General features: G+C 53.7%; 1 protein-coding gene across 4 annotated transcripts in view; it reads right to left on the bottom strand.

Moving 5' to 3' along the window:
- Nucleotides 1-20,681, bottom strand: part of FERMT2 (FERM domain containing kindlin 2) — a 65,018-nt gene that overhangs the window by 24,854 nt on the left and 19,483 nt on the right. For all 4 annotated transcript variants that reach the window (XM_075427179.1, XM_075427180.1, XM_075427181.1 and 1 more), the window contains exon 2: nt 16,562-16,795. In XM_075427179.1, the coding sequence (XP_075283294.1) occupies nt 16,562-16,795 (234 nt within the window). The remainder of the gene's footprint in view (nt 1-16,561; nt 16,796-20,681) is intronic.

Here is a 20,681-nt window from a genome sequence, read left to right as displayed (position 1 = left end):
AGCGTCGAGCCATTTATTTACTTCTCAGACTGGAGATTTTAGAGCCTGTACGTAAGGCACCCACTTTTTAAAGAGATCTTGGCCCAAGCGTTTCCTTCTCACAGCGAAACTCCATCCTCTCCTATTTCCTTGCCTAGAACCAGCCTGAAGAATTTTAAACCCGTGTTAATTAAAACGAAGAGCATCCCAGCGCGTTTGTGTTTTACGCCGTGGGATTATGGCGGGTTAATGGAAAAAGCGAATTTCAGGGCCATTTCCCACAAAGGCAGTACTTTGTTTTTGCTTCTGCCTGCGGCAGTCGCTTCCAAGCGGGATGGAGCCTCCCGGGAAAGCGGTGCCCACCCTCCATCGTGCCACCGGCACCGCGGAGGGACCGGCGGGGAGCCCGGCGTCCCTCGCCGGCGCTGCGCAAACCAAGAGGGGAAATCAAAACCTCCACCTCCTCTACACCGCCCTCAGTCGCTGTGTGGGAACTGACCTGGAAAAGCCTTCACCTGGGCACGCCGCCATCCCACTGCGATGGCGAAAGGCTGCAAAAAGGTCGCGGAGCTCCGAAATACAGCTCGGATTGGCAAAAAGGAGGTTACGGGTCGTGCTCGAGCCTGGAAGGGAGCGTTGCGGAGCTCTCCGCTGCGGCTGGGTGTCCATGTTCAACCCCTGTGTCGTTTCCAGCTCTGTTTTTTTCCATATATTGCCCAAAAATGCTCGGCCGCACGGAGACGTGCGAAGCTTCGCCTTCGGGATGCCCTCAGGGAAGCAGCCCCCGGTGCCATCCCCGCCGCACATCGACGCCGGCGGCGGTAGCTGCCAGGGAGCCCGGGAGCTGGAGGAAAGGGAGCCGGCTGCATCGCAGCCAGGCGGTGTTTTCCCACCACGAGGAATGCTGAACAAGACAATAAGTCATTATCCTAACGAGCAGAAGTTACAGGGCTCATATCTCACCACCGCGCTGGCAGCAGTGGGAGTTTGCCAGTACACTCCCAGGCACGGGATCGTAATTAAAACCGGAATTTGGTCCCCAGCACGTGATCTGACCGGGACACGTCCCCCCGGCAGATGCGTCTGCCCCGCTCACGCCAGCGCCAGCATCTTTCCTTGGGAAGCAGGGAATCACAGCATCCCAGCATGGCAGGGGATGGCAGGGACCTGTGTGGGTCACCCAGCCCAACCCCCTGCCCAAGCAGGGTCACCCAGAGCAGGCTGCACAGCACCGCGTCCAGGCGGGGCTGGAATATCTCCAGAGAAGGAGACTCCACAGCCTCCCTGGGCAGCCTGGGCCAGGGCTCCGTCACCCTCACAGGGAAGAAGTTCTTCCTCATCTTCAGCTGGAGCTTCCTCTGCTTCAGTTTGTGCCCGTTGCCCCTTGTCCTGTCGCTGGGCACCACTGGAAAGAGTCTGGCCCCGTCCTCCTGACACCCACCCTGCAGATATTCAGAGGCATTTCTAAGGTCCCCTCTCAGCCTTCTCTTCTCCAGGCTGAACAAGCCCAGCTCCCTCAGCCTCTCCTCGTAGGAGAGATGCTCCAGTCCCCTCATCATCCTTGTAGCCTTCTGCTGGACTCTCTCCAGTTGCTCCTCATCTTTCTTGAACTGGGGAGCCCAGCACTGGACACAGCACTGCAGATGGGGCCTCACCAGGGCAGAGCAGAGGGGGAGGAGAACCTCCCTCGCCCTGCTGGCCACACTCCTCTTGATGCACCCCAGGATCCCATTGGCCTTCTTGGCAGCCAGGGCACGCTGCTGGCTCATGGTCACCCTGTCGTCCCCCAGCACTCCCAGTCCCTCTCCGCAGAGCTGCTCTCCAGCAGCTCAGCCCCAGCCTGTACTGGTGCCTGGGGTTGTTCCTCCCCAGGTGCAGGACCCTGCACTTGCCCGTGTTGAACCTCATCAGGTTCCTCTCTGCCCAACTCTCCAGCCTGTCCAGGAAACGTCAGGCTGGAAGCGAGCTCCACGCCCCTCGCCCCGTACCGGGATATAGCGTGAGCCGGAGAACCAGAAGTGCTTCTCCACTTTTGTCATTATAAACACTACATTCCAAAAATTACTTTTTTTAAAATTTAATTATGTGTTTATGTAAATTTTTATTTTTTTTTTATTTTTTAATTTTTATTTTTATGTAAATTTATTATTTATTTATTATTATTTATTAAAGCATGGCTTCCCTTGACAGGTCACATCCGTGGGCTTCGTTACCCTGCTTGCAGACACGGTGAGCATCACGGGGCTGGCACAGGAGCTGTCCCCTCCCGGGGAGGACACTGCAACAGCCTCCCTGCGATGCTGTTTTAAATAATAACCCGTGCTTTTCCCTTTTTTTTCTCTCTGCTATTGGGGCTCCCCAGTTCAAGAAAGATGAGGAGCTACTGGAGAGAGTCCAGTGGAGGGCTACGAGGATGATGAGGGGACTGGAGCATCTCTCCTACGAGGAGAGGCTGAGGGAGCTGGGCTTGTTCAGCCTGGAGAAGAGAAGGCTGAGAGGGGACCTTAGAAATGCCTACAAATATCTGCAGGGTGGGGGTCAGGAGGATGTGACCAGCCTCTTTCCAGTGGAGCCCAGCGACAGGACAAGGGGCAACGGGCACAAACCGAAGCAGAGGAAGCTCCAGCTGAAGATGAGGAAGAACTTCTTCCCTCTGAGGGTGACGGAGCCCTGGCCCAGGCTGCCCAGGGAGGCTGTGGAGTCTCCTTCTCTGGAGATATTCCAGCCCCGCCTGGACGCGGTGCTGTGCAGCCTGCTCTGGGTGACCCTGCTTGGGCAGGGGGTTGGACTGGGTGACCCACAGAGGTCCCTGCCAACCCCTGCCATGCTGGGATTCTGTGATTCTGTAATAACAGCCTGTGCACCACCCCCAACCCCCCCTGCCGTGCCTGTCACATCTGGGGGATTTGTTTTTAGGTGACTGCCAGGGATGGATCCCGCTAGCCCCGGCATTCCTGAATCCAGAAGCTGGGCTCTTCTGGATTTAGCCATCTCTCATATCATGGCTCTCCCAGCCTGAACCATCGCCTGGCACAGCTTTAATTTAAGCTTTGTTTTTATTTACATAGAATCATAGGTTGATTAATGTTGGAAGAGACCTCTAAGATTATCAAGTCCAACCATCATCCCAACACCACCGTGCCTGCTAAACCATGTCCCCAGGTACCACAATCTATACATTTTTTGAACACCTCCGGGTATGGGGACTCCACCGCGAATCCAGGCAGCTACGCGCATTCCCGTTTGTCGCAGCCAGCTCACCTCACCAAGAAAAAAATCTGCTGGGACAACCCGGCTCACGCGCAAGGGACAAGAGGCAGCACAGCCTAAAACGAGGAGTTCCCCTGGTATTTTTGCAAACAAGGTTTATACTCCGCTGTTTATTTCTGGTGCATTAGCAACTGATGCAGCCTCTCAGCTGAAACCACTCAGAGAGGCCAAGAGAAGGGCTCCGGGCCAAGCTCGGCTCCTGAAAGCAATCTGTTGGAGACGGCCCAAAGCTTGACCGTCTGATATCAAAGCGACTTTTTATAGCCCCTCCGTTGCTCATGACGCCATCGTCGGATTACAAAGGATACGGGCGAGTTTTCGGCAGCCGCTTCGCAAGGGTGCGCGGCCGCGGGGCACGGCGAAGGCAGCGGCGTCCTCGCCACGCCGGAGCATCCCCGCTCCCCTGCAGCCCAGCACGTTCAATGGGCACAAACTGAAGCAGAGGAAGTTCCAGCTGAAGATGAGGAAGAACTTCTTCACTCTGAGGGTGACGGAGCCCTGGCCCAGGCTGCCCAGGGAGGCTGTGGAGTCTCCTTCTCTGGAGATATTCCAGCCCCGCCTGGACGCGGTGCTGTGCAGCCTGCTCTGGGTGACCCTGCTTGGGCAGGGGGTTGGGCTGGGTGACCCACAGAGGTCCCTTCCAACCCTGAACATTCTGTGATTCTGTTTCCCACCCATAAGCTGCACATTCCTCCCGAGCAGCGGCCTGCTGGATGCACCATCATCTCTGAGGCTTTACAAACCCACCAAAGCCAACTGAGGGTCGCAACGGAAATGCAAAGTAAAGCCCAAGCAGCAAAGCAACAAGACAGCAACGCTGGTTTTATTTCCCACCCCAGAATCAGAGAAGAAGCGAGAAGCAACTTGGCACACTACCTGGATGAAGAGTTAGAGCGTACCCTCAGCAAGTTTGCTGATGACACAAAACTGGGAGGAGTGGCTGATACACCGCCAGGCTGTGCTGCCATCCAGCGAGACCTGGACAAGCTGGAGAGTTGGGCAGAGAAGAACTTGATGAGGCTCAACAAGGGCAAGGGCAGGGTCCTGCACCTGGGGAGGAACAACCCCAGGCACCAGTACAGGCTGGGGCTGACCTGCTGGAGAGCAGCTCTGTGGAGAGGGACCTGGCTGTGCTGGGGGACGACAGGTTGACCATGAGCCAGCAGTGTGCCCTGGCTACCAAGAAGGCCAATGGGATCCCGGGGTGCATCAAGAGGAGTGTGGCCAGCAGCTCAAGGGAGGTTCTCCTCCCCCTCTACTCTGCCCTGGTGAGGCCCCACCTGCAGTACTGTGTCCAGTTCTGGGCTCCCCAGTTCAAGAAAGATGAGGAGCTACTGGAGAGAGTCCAGTGGAGGGCTACGAGGATGAGGAGGGGACTGGAGCATCTCTCCTACGAGGAAAGGCTGAGGGAGCTGGGCTTGTTCAGCCTGGAGAAGAGAAGGCTGAGAGGGGACCTCAGAAATGCCTACAAATATCTGCAGGGTGGGTGTCAGGAGGACGGGGCCAGACTCTTTCCAGTGGTGCCCAGCGACAGGACAAGGGGCAACGGGCACAAACTGAAGCAGAGGAAGTTCCAGCTGAAGATGAGGAAGAACTTCTTCCCTGTGAGGGTGACGGAGCCCTGGCCCAGGCTGCCCAGGGAGGCTGTGGAGTCTCCCTCTCTGGAGATATTCAAGCCCTGCCTGGACGCGGTGCTGTGCAGCCTGCTCTGGGTGACCCTGCTTGGGCAGGGGGTTGGGCTGGGTGACCCACAGAGGTCCCTTCCAACCCCTGCCATGCTGGGATTCTGTAAACTGCTGGTGAAAAAAATGTTTGCTGCTGCTTATGATTAATAAGTGTACGAAGGGTCTTAAAGTGTGTTTTGAACAGAGCCGGGCTTGGCAGACGTGGTGTTTAGTTACTGCAGCTAAAGCAGAGCCTATCCCAGGGTGTAAGGGCTTGCAGATGGTAGGACTCCAGTTAACTGGGAACGAGGACAAGGAACCGCTCCAGAGCCCCAGCCCCAGTTTTCTGGCCATAAGAGCAAAACAATCCAAGTGGCGCAAAAAAAATTCAAGTCCTTCATATAGGTTTGGGATTTTTACTAGGTCCTGCTGCACCTGGAGGAGCCCATTTGCTGGAGTTGCTCACCTGGGGTAAAACATCTCCCCAGGGTTTGACTTCAGCCCCAGATTCCCACTCGAAACCCTCCGTTAACTATTTCATCCACGTTTTCCAGCTGAAGCCAAGCTGCTCCCGCCAAAGGTCACTTCGAAGGAAAAAGGGTCAGCGAAACGTGGGCGGACGAGGAGAAGTGCAAGGCTAATGTGTTGACTCTTCAATTGACGCGTTGGTCGGGGCTGTGTTTGCTTTAGAAGATACTCCTTGTCTGTACACACAAGACAGATGGCACTGGCAACGTCTATAAGAAATTTCTGTAAATGATCCTTTTAGCATTTTTTTTCTATTTCTCGTCTAAGCGCTTGAAAACCCAGCTACCCAGCCTCTTACCGAGCGTCCCTGGCAGCGCTGGTGGCAGCTGCAAGCAGAAACCATCTGCGACAATATGTGGTGTGCTCTGTACGGAGGGGAGAGCACCGACCAAAATCTGGTCCAAAACCATTTTCCAGCTGGATTCGAGCAGGGAAACTTTGGACTTTGACATCTCCTCCAGCCCACGCTGGACCAGCTGCAGCTGCGGCTGAGCCCTAGCACCACTGCAGCTCCATGTCCATGTCCTATCAGAAGGGCTTCGTCAAACTTGTCAAGAAAGGTTGGACCAGATGATCCCTGAGGTTCCTTCCAACCTGGTATTCTACGACTCTATGAAACTTAGGACATTTGTAGCCCACAGAGGTGGTGGATGCCCCATCCCTGGAAACACTGAGGGTCAGGTTGGACGGGTCTCTGAGCAACCTGATCTAGCTGAAGATGTCCCTGCTCATGGCAGAGGGTTGGACCAGATGGCCTTGAAAGGTCCCTTCCAACCCAAAGCATTCTGCGATTCCATGATTTTATCGAGTGAGGGAAATGCCCCTTGGCGAGAGGAGCACACGTATATGCATTTCATCGGTGGCATTTCAAAGGTACGACCGGGAAGGTGGCTTTCAACCTCCAGGAAAAATTATTCCAACTGTTGGATGAAGTCATTTCACTCCCTACAGCATCTTCTTTTCCCTCTGCCGGCATGAGCCTACTTGTGCCCATGCTGTCTCCTGCTGAAGCCAAATCCACAGCCTTTTTTTCCCCATGTAGCCCCTCATTTCTCCTCCAGCCCCTGCCCAGCTCACCCAGCTCAGCTGTGCCCATTCACCTCCCACCCAGAGGCGAACAGCAGAGCTGGGATGAAACCCTCCTTCCTCCAACTGCACCAACTACCCCTAGAAAACTGCCTTAATGGAAAATCTCCACCTTGCAGGGTGTCAGACTCACAGTTCATGCTCTTCTGCATTGAACCCACCACGTAAATCTCCTGGCTGCTGCACCGTTAACCACCAAGGTGTATCGCGATGGGAAAGCATCTGTGGTCAGAGATGGAACCGAAATCCACGCGTCTGGAGGGAAAAAATGGGCGATTTTGGTGTGTAGTCCCCATCCAAGCTGTGGAGGTCTGCAGACCCCGCCGAGCAGCACGCCAAGGGGTTGGGGGACATGCAGTGACGATTTTGGAGGTCCTAGGGATGGGCCCTCACTGCCATGAGAAATCAGATCCGTGGGTTTCTGGCATCGCCTACACACTCAACACGGCATCATCAACTGGAAGCGCTGTCTGAGTACGCACCGGCTTCCCCAAAATTTACAATTATGGGAAATGACCCTAGTTTCACTACTCAATTTTGATACTTAACAAAAATTAATTCTTCAAAGGAGCTCTTAGCATCCATTTTTCCACCCGATTTCTGGCTCCCTTAAAAGGCCAAAGAGCTGGTTCGCCCTTGAAGCATAAAAACACCACAATTTTACTTGTAGCACAGACGGCACTTAGGGGAAATCCTCTCTTTAATGCCGATCCAGTCGCCCTCTGTTAGGAAATGTCTTGTGAAGTGGGATATTTCTGCACTGGATCACTGCTGTCTCGAAGCAACGACTCATAAAAATCACAGCCTTTGCGCATCGCCACGATGATTCTTAGAAAAATGAGACCTCAAACCCCATTTCTCTCCTATTTCAGACTTAAAAAAAATCCGTGTTTTTCATTGGAATGAGTGACTTCTGTAGATTGTGTTTCCTGAATTTACAGAATACCTGAGTTTACAGAATTAATCATATGACTTCTCTTCAACATAAATTCACCCGAGATAAAGTTTTGCGAAACAGACCAGAGGAAAAAAAAACAAAATAAAACAAAACAAAACAAAACAAAAACCACAAAAATTCTTATGTAACTTCTGAAGTGCGTGGAGATAAGACCGTGGTTGTACCGGACGCCGGGCAGTATCTGATGGTGGAGCAGGTCCTCACCCCCTTAGCACAGCTGACCAGGTTTGTACACCCGCCTACATTCAGAACATTTTATTATGGGTTCTTCAGCTGCCTGGCTGCTTAAATATTTATTTGGGTAAGAGCCACGTTCTCCACGTGCTGCCCTGGGCCGTGCAGCTATGTCAGGACATCCCGCAAAGCCTCCTGAGATGCCCAACGAGTGCCAAGGGCACAGCACTTAAACTGGGGCTCACCCTGGCCGGGGCTTTGCCGGAGCCTTCCCAAATCCAGCGTGGAAAACCCAAGTGCCCGTTGACTTCTTGACTTGCTGCCGCGGTGGCAATCTGCGAAACCACCCGAAAACCGAGGTCAGTGGGGTTTGCAGCGATGCAATCGCTGCTTGCAAACGTCCCCTGTGCCAGTGGTACCCAGAGCTGACATCAGGCACCATCGACCAGCAGGCACCAGGGAGGAGGAGGAGGAGGAGGAGGAGATGGCGATGGAGCCAAGCGTTCTTGCAAGGTTAATAAAAAGGGCCGTCGGAGACAGAATCAACAAACGCTGAATGTTTGGACGGGTTTTTTTTCCACAAGTGGGATGAAATCCCCCGACTCCAGTTATCCGGATGCCTCTCCGAGCACAGACAGCACTTTGAGCCTTGGCCCTGAAGCGTCTGAACTGCAGCTAAAGTCAGAGTAAACTCAATTACGTTAAGCGCCACAAACAAGAGAAAAAAAATCCACTTCCACCCTCCGCATCGGAGCGTAAAGAGCAATCAGAACAATCTCCAGGAAGGCGGTGGCAGCGGGCTTGCCAGCATCTCCTGATGTCTTCAAGACGAAAGTCTATTTAAAGGGCCTCTGTCAGCAGCAGAGTAAGGATGAAAAAATTCACTGACTCACGCGGTGACACAGAACCTGATGCTGCTCGAGAGGCAGAACAGGGACCGGGGTGCGGAGGGGGCAGAAAAGGATATATATTTTTTTTTTCCATTTCAGTCACCTTGCAATTAAATCTCGTTCTTCCCCTTACAGCCCGGTTTCTGGCGCGCGTCTGGATCCCGCACAGCGGCTGCAGACCAATACAGGCAAGCAATAAAACGAGGGAAAAAGCGAAATGCAGAAGTTGGCAGCGGTACGCTTGGGCCTCGCCATTTCAAAAGCTGAGTACGTTGCAATTTGGCCGCCTCTCTCAATGGTGAGATTTCCTTCCCCACCCATCCCCTAGACAGATTTAGAAATAGCTGCGCTACTGCCAAACCTCTCTGCTCGTTTCGCCGGGTCCGTCTCCGCGCCGGCACGCCGACGCCGTCTCCGAGCATCCTCGCGGTGCTACCGAGCACCCGGCGGCTGTATCGCGAGATGCTGGCGTCACCCCCCAAACACCCCCCGAGATGCTCACACGCACCTACCCGGGCTCCGTTCCACCCCTACTATTTCAGAAAAAATGCTACTTTATTTTCCAGCGGGGCGCGAAGGCAGGGAAAATGATTTAAAGAGGTTTGCATTGGGGTTTGCAATGGCGAGGAGCAACTCCGGAGAGCTTCGCCTCCTGGAAAGCGACCGCGCTGGGGCTGCGGCTCCGCGTGCTAACTGGCACGGGCAGAGCCCTGGGACGCTGCGCATCTCGGAGTACCAGAGGGCTTCACTTTTGCAAAAGCAAAAAAGAAAAAAGAAAAAAAAAAAAAGCAGCTTTTTATAGAAGGTTTTTTGGCAACGGAGGGCGTGGAAATATTACAAATACTTCAGAAGTCAGAGGACGTTCTGTACTGGAGCGGAGACCATTTATAAAGATTAAAAAAAAAAAAAAAAAAGGTAGGGTCATATTCGGCATCTAGACTGAGGGACGGTGTCACCTTGCTCGGGCCGGGCTTGCATCACGCCGCTCCCAAATGCCACCGTCACCTCCTCTCGGGTTGCGCTGGGCGGCCGGAGGCTGAAGCCTTGGGCACCTCGTTGCTTTGGGGCAGGGAGAGGCAAGGGGAAGCAACCCATCGCCTGCGCAGGACTCTCCGCACCCCATCCCTCCTCCCTCGGCCCCACAAGCTCCCCGGGACGGGACCACCCTCACCCCATGCAAGAGGGGTCCCAATTTCCCGGTGTCCCTCGCCCCCGGGGAGCTGGGGACCGGAGTGAGTCGGGACGCGGGCACGGAACCCACCACTGCCCGATACAGGATGCTCCGCAGACTTCGTTTTCCAAAACAGATGATTAATTCACACGCAGCTCTTTGAGGATTACGAGGCAGGAGCTGGGTGTGATGCCCTACCAGCCTCTGGGGAAAAAAACAAACCATCCAAGACCTGAAGGAAATGTCTTCATCTCGTCGGGGTGGGTGAGGGAAGGAGCAGTCATGGATTTTGGAGAGCTTCCTCCCAGAGCTGTCTCCTCCCAGCTCCAACACTACGTCCCCCTCCCAGTGCTTCCAGCTCCCACCAGCATCAACTGGAATCATTTTCAACTTTGATTCTGCCCCTTTACTCTGCTCTCTTGAGATCCCACCTGGAGTCCTGCGTCCAGCTCTGGAGCCCCCAACATAGGAAGGACATGGATGTGTTGGAGTGGGGCCAGAGGAGGCCACGGAGATGATCCGAGGGCTGGAGCACCTCTGCTACGAGGACAGGCTGAGGGAGTTGGGGCTGTTCAGCCTGGAGAAGAGAAGGCTGCGAGGTGACCTTAGAGCAGCTGCCAGTGCCTGGAGGGGCCGATAGGAAGGATGGAGAGGGGCTTTTCACAAGGGGGTGCAGTGACAGGACAAGGGGGAATGGCTCTAAACTAAAAGAGGGCAGATCTAGATTAGATATTAGGAAGAAATTCTTCCCCATGAGGGTGGTGAGGCCCTGGCCCAGGTTGCCCAGAGAAGCTGTGGCTGCCCCCTCCCTGGCAGTGCTCAAGGCCAGGTTGGATGGAGCTCTGAGCACCCTGGGCTGGTGGAAGATGTCCCTGCTGATGGCAGGGGGGTTGGAACCAGATGAGCTTTAAGATCCCTTCCAACTGAAACCATTCTATGATTCTATGATTCTATGAATGATCCCCGCTCCTCTGCTCAGGCTGGAGGGCAGCGTAAGTCCCAAATCTTCGCAGCCAGAAGAAGAGGAGGAGGATGCAAGCGTTTACCCCGTCACAGCATCTCCCCTCGCCCTACGTGAAGCAGCATCGCCAGGGCAGGAAACGCCGAGGCATGGGAAAAAACCTTCGCGCTCGCATCTCGCTGTTTGCTTTTCCTCTCCCACGTGCTCACGCGGCAGCAGCGGATCCTGCCTGGAGTCCCTCGCTGCTCCCAGGACACATGGAAAAAAAATACAGGCAGAAGGAGGAGAAAGGGGATGGTGTAAAGAGGCAGCTTAAGGGCACGAGCAGACGCAAGGCATCCTGGAATCAAATGGAGCCCATCAAATGTGGAGGAAAACGGGAATTTTCTGTTCGTTGTCATGTAGGATGCTGGGTTAGTGGGAGCTTCGCAATGGAGCCACATCTCCCAACTCCCCAAATCCCACCTTCCAATGAGGATATTTCCACCCACGTCAATAAAATCATAGAATCATAGAATGGTCAGGGTTGGAAGGGACCTTGAAGCTCATCTGGTTCCAGCCCCCTGCCATGAGCAGGGACATCTTCCACCAGCCCAGGATGCTCAGAGCTCCATCCAACCTGGCCTTGAGCACTGCCAGGGAGGGGGCAGCCACAGCTTCTCTGGGCAACCTGGGCCAGGGCCTCACCACCCTCATGGGGAAGAATTTCTTCCCAATATCTCATTTAAATCTGCCCTCTTTTAGTTTAGAGCCGTTCCCCCTTGTCCTGTCACTGCACCCCCTTGTGAAAAGCCCCTCTCTATCCTTCCTGTCGGCCCCTCCAGGCACTGGCAGCTGCTCTAAGGTCACCCTGGAGCCTTCTCTTCTCCAGGCTGAACAGCCCCAGCTCCCTCAGCCTGTCCTCACAGCAGAGGGGCTCCAGCCCTCGGATCATCTCCTTGGCCTCCTCTGGCCCCGCTCCAACACATCCATGTCCTTCCTGTGTTGGGGGCTCCAGAGGTGGACGCAGGACTCCTGGTGGGGTCTGACGAGAGCGGAGTAAAGGGGCAGCTGTTGATTAAAATGTTGCTTGCAGCCCCACCAAATTGCACTGGTGTATTTGACGGGCTGTCTGCTGGGCAGAAATCTCTCCCCAGCGGGACGAGGAGAGGAGGGGGGGACATGCGGGAGCCCCATCCCAAGCTCCGGGCAGGCAGGCAGCACAAACCCCTTGCCGCTCCAAAAAATAACAAAAGTGAAGTTTTACTTTCTCTTTCTCCGGTCTTTAATTGCAGATCAAAGCTGGCCCTTCAGGCCGGCGCTGCCTGCCAGCAGCTGCTCCCGGGCCGGCTTCCAGGCCAGCCCTTGGGTGAGGGCTGCCCATTCCCCCCACCTCTCCTCTCCCCCTGCCCGCTCCTGCCGCAGGCAGGGTCAGTCCGTGCCGTTAACCTCCCGCCCGGCTGCTGTGGGAATCGAGGGGCCGCAATCCAGCGACGGCTGGGAATGAGATCGGGGTTTTTTCCGGCTTCGCACGACCTCCGAGAAAGCGAGGGATGTGCGAGGGGCTCCGGCGTCTTCCCAGAGCCACCTCCGGGCTCTCCCCCGGGAGCCGCAGCCCGGCCGGCGGCGGGAGCTGCCCTTTGCAGTAACCCCACTCTGCAGAAGAACTGAGGTTTTTCTTTAAAAAGCAACCACGTTCCGCAACGGTGACACCTCCGGCTACGATTTAAAGAGAATATAAGAAAAGTCACAACCCTAAATACTTCACCCGAGTGTGCTCCCGCTTGTGTAAAGAGGATTTTATAAACACAACCAGCTAGAGGCCCAGCAACATGAAGGACTACTTCAATTACTCATTAATCATGCCATATGCGAAAATTACTGAAGCGTGTAATTAAACGCTCCGGAGGCAAAGACAGCAAATGGTTACGGCCAAAATATGAGCAACTCACAAGCAGAGTTCTCTCTGCTGGACATCGGTCCAGGCCACAGCGGACCCCAACTTTAGAAATCCAGGGATTTCCAGAGAGAAGAACTATTAAAGCAGGGGTGACTACTTTCCCCTTCCACCTTGAAATATCTACTCAGTTTTCCCTGGGGAGACAATTAGCCTGATTACTACTGGGCACGAGTGCAGCGAACCCGTCCAGAGACGCTGCGGAGGGCAGGAGAAGGTAACGGAGAAAAATGGGGCAGCAACGATAATAATCAAGGCGGGGAAACAGGGAAACAGGCGGGTTGGGAAAATGTCCTAGCGTGGTCTGCAAGACCCCAAGAGAGGGTTGTGCTGGAGGAAAAGGAAAAGGCAAGCTCCCTGGGCTGCCGCAGGGAGCCGGGATGACCCCACCACTCTCCAGCCGCTCTAATTTTCGTCAAGCCGCGGCGGGCAGCAAGGTGCGGGCAGATACATCCCACCCCTTCCAGGAACGAAATGCCCCACGCAAATTCAGCACGACAGCCCCGGGATGATTTTGCACGGCTGAAAGCAGCAGCTCCCCTTGCCCGGCCAGCGCGTGACCTCCCGGCTGAGACAAACTCCGGTCTCCATCAGTGCTCGGCTCCGGGTCCCGGCGCTTGAGAACGTGTCTGACCCACGGCACAGCACCAGGGTCACACACAGAGGGAGAAAGGACGGACACTGACCGGGATTTGCATGGAGCATAGGAAGTTCCACCTGAACACGAGGAAGAACTTCTTCCCTCTGAGGGTGATGGAGCCCTGGCCCAGGCTGCCCAGGGAGGTTGTGGAGTCTCCTTCTCTGGAGATATTCCAGTCCCGCCTGGACGCGGTGCTGTGCAGCCTGCTCTGGGTGACCCTGCTTGGGCAGGGGGTTGGGCTGGGTGACCCACAGAGGGCCCTTCCAGCCCCTGCCATTCCATGATTCTGTGAGTCGTTTGGTCTCTGCCCCACGGAGCTGGTGGATCTCATATACACATGAACCAAGACCTCCCTGGGGCAAACACCAAACCATATCTAGAGATGTCTTCCCACGGGGAAGCTCTTCGCTGGACCACAGAGCCTTTTGGACACCTGTATTTTTAATATATATATATATGAAATCGCAGTATTTGGACACTTTTTTTGTATATATATAAAATATATGCCTGTATATGATATATTAAATATAAATAAGTTAAAATACCGTAGATATTACTTTTATATATATACAAAAAAATAGCATTATTTGGACACCTATACAATACACACCTGTGTACATTAGATAGGTGTATATATCTGTATATTATATAGGTGTCCAAATACCTCTGTGGACCAGGGAAGACAACTATGTTTTTAATATATATATATTAAAAATAGCAGTATTTCAACACATTTTTGTGTATATATATAATATAATATATACTTGTATATTATATATTAAATATAACTAAGTTAAAATACATTAGATACTATATTTTTTATATATATACACAAACATAGTGGTATTTGGGCACCTCTATAGCAGACACCTGTGTATTATATAGGTGTCCAAATAGCTCTGCGGTCCAGGGAAGAGCTTCCCAGCCCCTCCAGCTCCAGCCCCGCCACCTCCCCGCATCCCGACCCCCTCTTCCCTCCCGCCGATGTGGCCATCTTCCCCGCAGCTCTGCTGAACATCTGGCTCCCGGTAAGCACAAAGACAAGGGCTAAACAAGATTTAATCGCTCTATTCGGACACGTGGTTTCCACCCATGCTCAAGCAGCTCGGGCTGGGAAGAGTCCCTAAACGGGGAGTGAGGTTTCCAGCAAAAATCCTGCTTTTCCCAAAACTGGGAGTATGTATATAGATGGATGCTATAGGAGGAAAGTCAGAACCCCCCTCGACAGACGCGTCCTCCCCGCCTGCTGCGGAGAGCTCCTACCACAGCCACCCTGCGGTTACCCGAGCGGCTTTCTCCCCATCCGCATCTTTAAATATTAGCATTATCCTGCTGGTTTCTTCATAAAGACGCCGAGAGCCCTGGAGCTGAACAGACAGCTGCTTCAGGCCCATGTAAGGTTCTGACCGCTCTGCGGCGTCACCGACAGATCTCTCGTGACGTGATTAACCGTATCAGAATTTCCTGACGTGACTCACTGCTAGCGAGATTCATCAGCAACCAAGCGCGCGCCCGCGATCTCTCTGTCTAGCACGACATTAAAAATGGCAGCGGGAGACGGCGGGGGAAGCAAAATCGACTGGGGAATAATGCTGGCTAAGCCTTTTCTATTCTAAGGAGACATTGCCCAATATTTATATTGAAAAAAAAAACAAAACAGGAAAGAAATAGCAAAGCTTGGTACTCAGCTATACTTACACCGACCTAACCACAGACGCAACCACGCCGCAACACCGCGCGTACGGCTGCGCTCTTCCCGCTGCACGCAATAACTGGGTCAGCCAAGAGTAACCTTAGCTGCTTTCTGAGAGCAGAAATAGATTTACTACGGCCCCGGTCGGGTTGCAGGCTCCTTTCGGAGGGGAGCGAGCAGGAAGGACGCTGGTACGGAGCCCACGCCGAGGAACTCATGTAAGGACTCATGTAAGGGGGGAGAAAGAAGCACCGGCTTCTTTGTAGCTTTGAGGAGCTACTGGAGAGAGTCCAGCGGAGGGCTACGAGGATGAGGAGGAGGCTGGGGCATCTCTCCTATGAGGAGAGGCTGAGGGAGCTGGGCTTGTTCAGCCTGGAGAAGAGAAGGCTGAGAGGGAACCTTAGAAATGCCTCTAAATATCTGCAGGGTGGGTGTCAGGAGGATGGGGCCAGACTCTTTCCAGTGGTGCCCAGCGACAGGACAAGGGGCAACGGGCACAAACTGAAGCAGAGGAAGCTCCAGCTGAAGATGAGGAAGAACTTCTTCCCTCTGAGGGTGACGGAGCCCTGGCCCAGACTGCCCAGGGAGGCTGTGGAGTCTCCTTCTCTGGAGATATTCCAGCCCCGCCTGGACGCGGTGCTGTGCAGCCTGCTCTGGGTGACGCTGCTTCGGCAGGGGGTTGGGCTGGGTGACCCACAGAGGTCCCTGCCAACCCCGACCATTCTGTGATTCTGTGATTCTGGGGTAAGAAAAGTGTGAAGATGGGTAAAAAGTGATGCACAAAAGCAGCAGCCCGGGACAAGCTCTGTGTACCTGGTGGGAAAAGATCCACCCTTTCTGCTGGGGCTTCTTCTCAGCAAGGGGAAGCAGCACGAAGAGCAGTTCGGGAGGAGAGAGGGAGACTTGATTCCTTCCCTCCACCAGACAGTTTTACAGCGAAGCATCATCACTTAATCTCTAACATGATTTTCCACTGCAAGAAAACCCACGGAGCTGGCAGGTTTCCTATTTCAGGGTTCGTTTTTCATCTAGCACATAAATTTGCAGGAAGAAAAAATTATGACCCGACACCAGCAGCTTTAACACAAAGCAGGGCTGCTACCGCCTCACCCAAGACCAAACGGAGAACGGCCTTGCCACGCAACAGAGTTCAGCACAGAAAATGTATTTCTTTTTACGTTGCCAGTACAATTGGTTCTGTTATTAAAAGTATTTGCACATAAAAGGCTAAATTTGAACTTCTTCCCTCTGAGGGTGACGGAGCCCTGGCCCAGGCTGCCCAGGGAGGCTGTGGAGTCTCCTTCTCTGGAGATATTCCAGACCCGCCTGGACGCGGTGCTGTGCCCCCTGCTCTGGGTGACCCTGCTTGGGCAGGGGGTTGGACTGGGTGACCCACAGAGGTCCCTTCCAACCCCCACCATTCTGTCATTCTGTGATTTGCAAGGGGAAAAGAGCGCACACCCATGCTACTTGATGCCCAAGTGTCTGTTGGGTGTTCAAAGCTGGAAAATACCAGCAATTTAGTGAATTTACGAGATGAGCACGTGCAGCGAAGGAGAGGCAGGAGCCAAACCAAACGCCAACCGGTGGCTTTCGGCACTGGCTACTTACTGAACGTTTTGCAGATGTCCGAAACCGCCTTGAAGACCCTGTCCGAGAAGTTGACTTTCACCTTGACGTACTTCATGTTGGGCAGCTGGAGGCGAAGCAGCTTGTGCTGAGGTGTGAACTGGAGCTTGGCATCAGCCTGTATCCCGTATTTGTCCAACGTCCAGTGCGTTTTAAGGAGCCAAGTTTTCTTCTTTTCCCACCACAGTGCGTGATCCGACCAGTCCTTCTTGACATCTAGAACAAAGACACCATTTTACCAGTTAAAACCGGAACCAGAATTTGCCTTCAAAAGACAAAAGCAGAAGTTTAAATGCGTTTCACCGAGAAGCGACTATCGATTGAAAAACGCCGGCAGCCCTTTTCCGATACGAGTAATTGCTTGGACTCAACAGCGTCCAGAAGATGGAGATAAAAGTAGGAAAGCACCCAAGAGGAATAAGGATGAGACATGACGTGTCTGTGGATCACTCAGCCTGGAGCATGAAGCCAAGGGGTCTTGAATGACCCGACACCTTCCCCGGGAGGGATTTTGTCAGCTTTTTAGGTTAACTATCCATTCTTGGGTTCCCTCATCCCCACCATGCAGGACACCTGCGCCAGCTGAAGGTAAGTCCAGCCACCTGGGCACCCACAGCAAGCCGAACTAGAAGGAGGTCTGCAAGAAGAAATAAACAGTAACACCATGTCTTCTCCGGGTCTTTCAGTTTCTACAAACAAAAGTGGAAGATTCCCACATGAAACTAAAAGGTCTTTCCTGCTGAAACAACAGTACAAAACCCAACAGCCACGTCTCCTTCCAGCAGGGACGTAACCACGGGGTGTCTGAAGGTCACGTCCAAGTTAGGAAGCGTTTGGGGAACCAAAGCATGGCCGTAACTCCAAAAGACAGCCACTGTGCAGTATCTTCCACAACAATACAAAACCCAACAGCCACATCTCCTTCCAGCAGGGACGTAACCATGGGGTGTCTGAAGGTCACGTCCAAGTTGGGAAGCATTTGGAGAACCAAAGCATGGCCGTAACTCCAAAAGACAGTCACTGTGCAGTATCTTCCCTACGACGTGGAATATTTTTGGCTCACACCTGCCCTGCTCTCCTGGCAGCCCCCTGCCATTCCTGCAGAGCATCTTCCTGTCCCACAACCACCGACCGGCGTTGACGGTGCCATGTCCCCCCACCACGCCGGAGAGGCGAATGCAACGATCCAGGTGCTGTGGTTGCCTTTTGCAAAGCTCTGCTCAGCCTAAACCCTCCACCTCCAAAAATACCGACCCCGGGGGTGCGTCGGCATCGATGGCAACAGCGGTGCGGACACCCAAAGCTCTGGTTTCAAAGGAAAAGCTGAACGTTTCCGCAGGATGTCATCTGGGCAAGCACACGAGAACCTCAAGAGGCTGCAGAACATGTTGCAGGGACACTTCTGCACTCGGTATTGCAAATGATAGTTACCAGTAAGTTTTGAGCTTGTGGACTTCGTATGAGGATTATTTTAATTTTCGTAACAATAAAAGAAGATTGAAAGCAAGGCATTTTCCAGGTTAAGGCATCGGTAATAAAATAACTCAGTTTCCAGCTCCGGCTCCTCCTCGGATCCCAGATTCCCAACCTGAAACACCAGTCTAACCCAAATCACAACCGCCAGCTGACGTTTGTCACCACAGCCCCTTCCTCCATTCTTCGGCAGCGACGCTCGTGCACGGCGGGGCACCAGCCTGAAGGTCGGGGCAAAGCCAGCCAAGCCGGGGGGCTTCACCCCAGCAGACCACCCCCAACCCGGCCGAAGGGACCGAGGAACGCGCCCCAGCACAGATATCACGAGGAGCTATGGGACAGAGTCCAGCGGAGGGCTACGAGGATGAGGAGGGGACTGGAGCATCTCTCCTACGAGGAGAGGCTGAGGGAGCTGGGCTTGTTCAGCCTGGAGAAGAGAAGGCTGAGAGGGGACCTTAGAAATGCCTCTAAATATCTGCAGGGTGGGTGTCAGGAGGACAGGGCCAGACTCTTTTCGGTGGTGCCCAGTGACAGGACAAGGGGCAACGGGCACAAACTGAAGCACAGGAAGTTCCAGCTGAAGATGAGGAAGAACTTCTTCCCTCTGAGGGTGACGGAGCCCTGGCCCAGGCTGCCCAGGGAGGCTGTGGAGTCTCCTTCTCTGGAGATATTCCAGCCCCGCCTGGACGCGGTGCTGTGCAGCCTGCTCTGGGTGACCCTGCTTCGGCAGGGGGGTTGGGCTGGGTGACCCACAGAGGTCCCTGCCAACCCCGAACATTCTGGGATTCTGTGACTCTCCCCACGAGCCACGTCTGGGCTTCATCGAGATGACTGCAACGTGACAAACAAACTTTCTCTGTCCCTATCTGAAAACGGGATCTTTAGCTCAGGGTGACTGAGAAATCCCAGCAAAAGCTTTTTTTTTCCCTTTGAACTCCCGGTGTAACAGCATAACCCTGCAGCCAGAGAGTGGAACTGTTCAGCTAGACTTTTCAACAGCTTTGTACAATCAAATTAAACAAAACTAAATATAGAAAAGCATGCGAACTTGCACAAGCCTTGGCTACCCTCAAAAAAAAAAATCTGAGAAATCATTACGATGGACTTTGGTAACGAAGTCCAACTTCTGCCCTACTGAGAGCTGAACAAATCGGCACCAAAAGTCTGGGGGGAGGGGGGAAAAAAAAAAAAAGACATTCTGAATCGGTAACACTTCTGCCTGACAGAGGGGATTTGGGTTTCCGCTGCAGATTAACCTTTCAGGCCACGGCACGAATACGCACAGCATCGTTTTATGGCCTGAGAGTAATTAAAACTTCGAATTAACAGCGAGATGCTGGCTATGCCCAGCAAGGTGAAGGTCTGCGGCTGCCCCACGGGGTAGTTACACATAACAGAGCTTGGCAAATGTTTAGCAGCTGGCTTGGGGGGGTTGGGTTTAACACCAACACGCTGACGAGAAACCTTCGGTGCCTCGCCAGGCAGCGGCGGCAGCCCAGGGCTTGGAGCAACCCCTGCACACCGGGGAATGCCAACTGCTGGGTTAAATCTGAGCAAAGGTCTACAGATCTTCACCAGGGTCCCAGCTCACGAGTTACTGATTCCTCAGGGTTACGGCTTTACGACAAGGGTTATTCTTTCTACTCGGTCTTTTCCCATTCGCTACTATCGGTTGCAGGACTGAGCCCTTTGTATTTAGGGAAAGCAAGCTGAGAGCCCAGGGGAGTCTCCGAGCACCGCAAATTCATCTGAGAGATCCCAAACCTTGAACTCCAAAGGTTGCTACGGGTCCAAAGCCATGCTGGAAATCTCATTGGAGGTGTTCACAGATCCAGAAGCTCCTCCAAGCTGCTAAATGCTCCTTGCACATCCCTGAGCGGCTATTTCCAGCCACGAAGCGTACCAGCCTGACGGCAACGCTGCCGTGGAAAGAAGCAGAGATGGCCAGAGCCACCAAGTGTTCGTCAGCATCTCCACCAAAGAAAATTGGAAAAGAAACAGAATTGTTCAGTGGGATGGAAAAATCCATCCATTCTGAGGTGCATTAGGAGGAGTGTGGCCAGCAGGTCGAGTGAGGTTCTCTTTCCCCTCTACACTGCCCTGGTGAGGCCCCATCTGCAGTGCTGTGTCCAGTGCTGGGCTCCCCAGTTCAAGAAAGATGAGGAGCTATTGGAGAGAGTCCAGCGCAGGGCTACGAGGATGAGGAGGGGACTGGAGCATCTCTCCTACGAGGAAAGGCTGAGGGAGCCGGGCTTGTTCAGCCTGGAGAAGAGAAGGCTGAGAGGGGACCTTAGAAACGCCTACAAATATCTGCAGGGTGGGGGTCAGCAGGACGGGGCCAGACTCTTTCCAGTGGTGCCCAGCGACAGGACAAGGGGCAACGGGCACAAACTGAAGCAGAGGAAGCTCCAGCTGAAGATGAGGAAGAACTTCTTCCCTCTGAGGGTGACGGAGCCCTGGCCCAGGCTGCCCAGGGAGGCTGTGGAGTCTCCTTCTCTGGAGATATTCAAGACCCACCAAGACAAGGTCCTGCACAGCCTGCTCTGGGTGACCCTGCTTGGGCAGGGGGTTGGACTGGGTGACCCACAGAGGTCCCTTCCAACCCCTGCCATGCTGGGATTCTGTAATT

This window comes from Opisthocomus hoazin, chromosome 7, assembly GCF_030867145.1.
Source record: "Opisthocomus hoazin isolate bOpiHoa1 chromosome 7, bOpiHoa1.hap1, whole genome shotgun sequence".
NCBI lineage: Eukaryota > Metazoa > Chordata > Aves > Opisthocomiformes > Opisthocomidae > Opisthocomus > Opisthocomus hoazin.
Note: the sequence above shows the minus strand (reverse complement) of the source record. Positions and strands in the feature narration are given on the sequence as shown.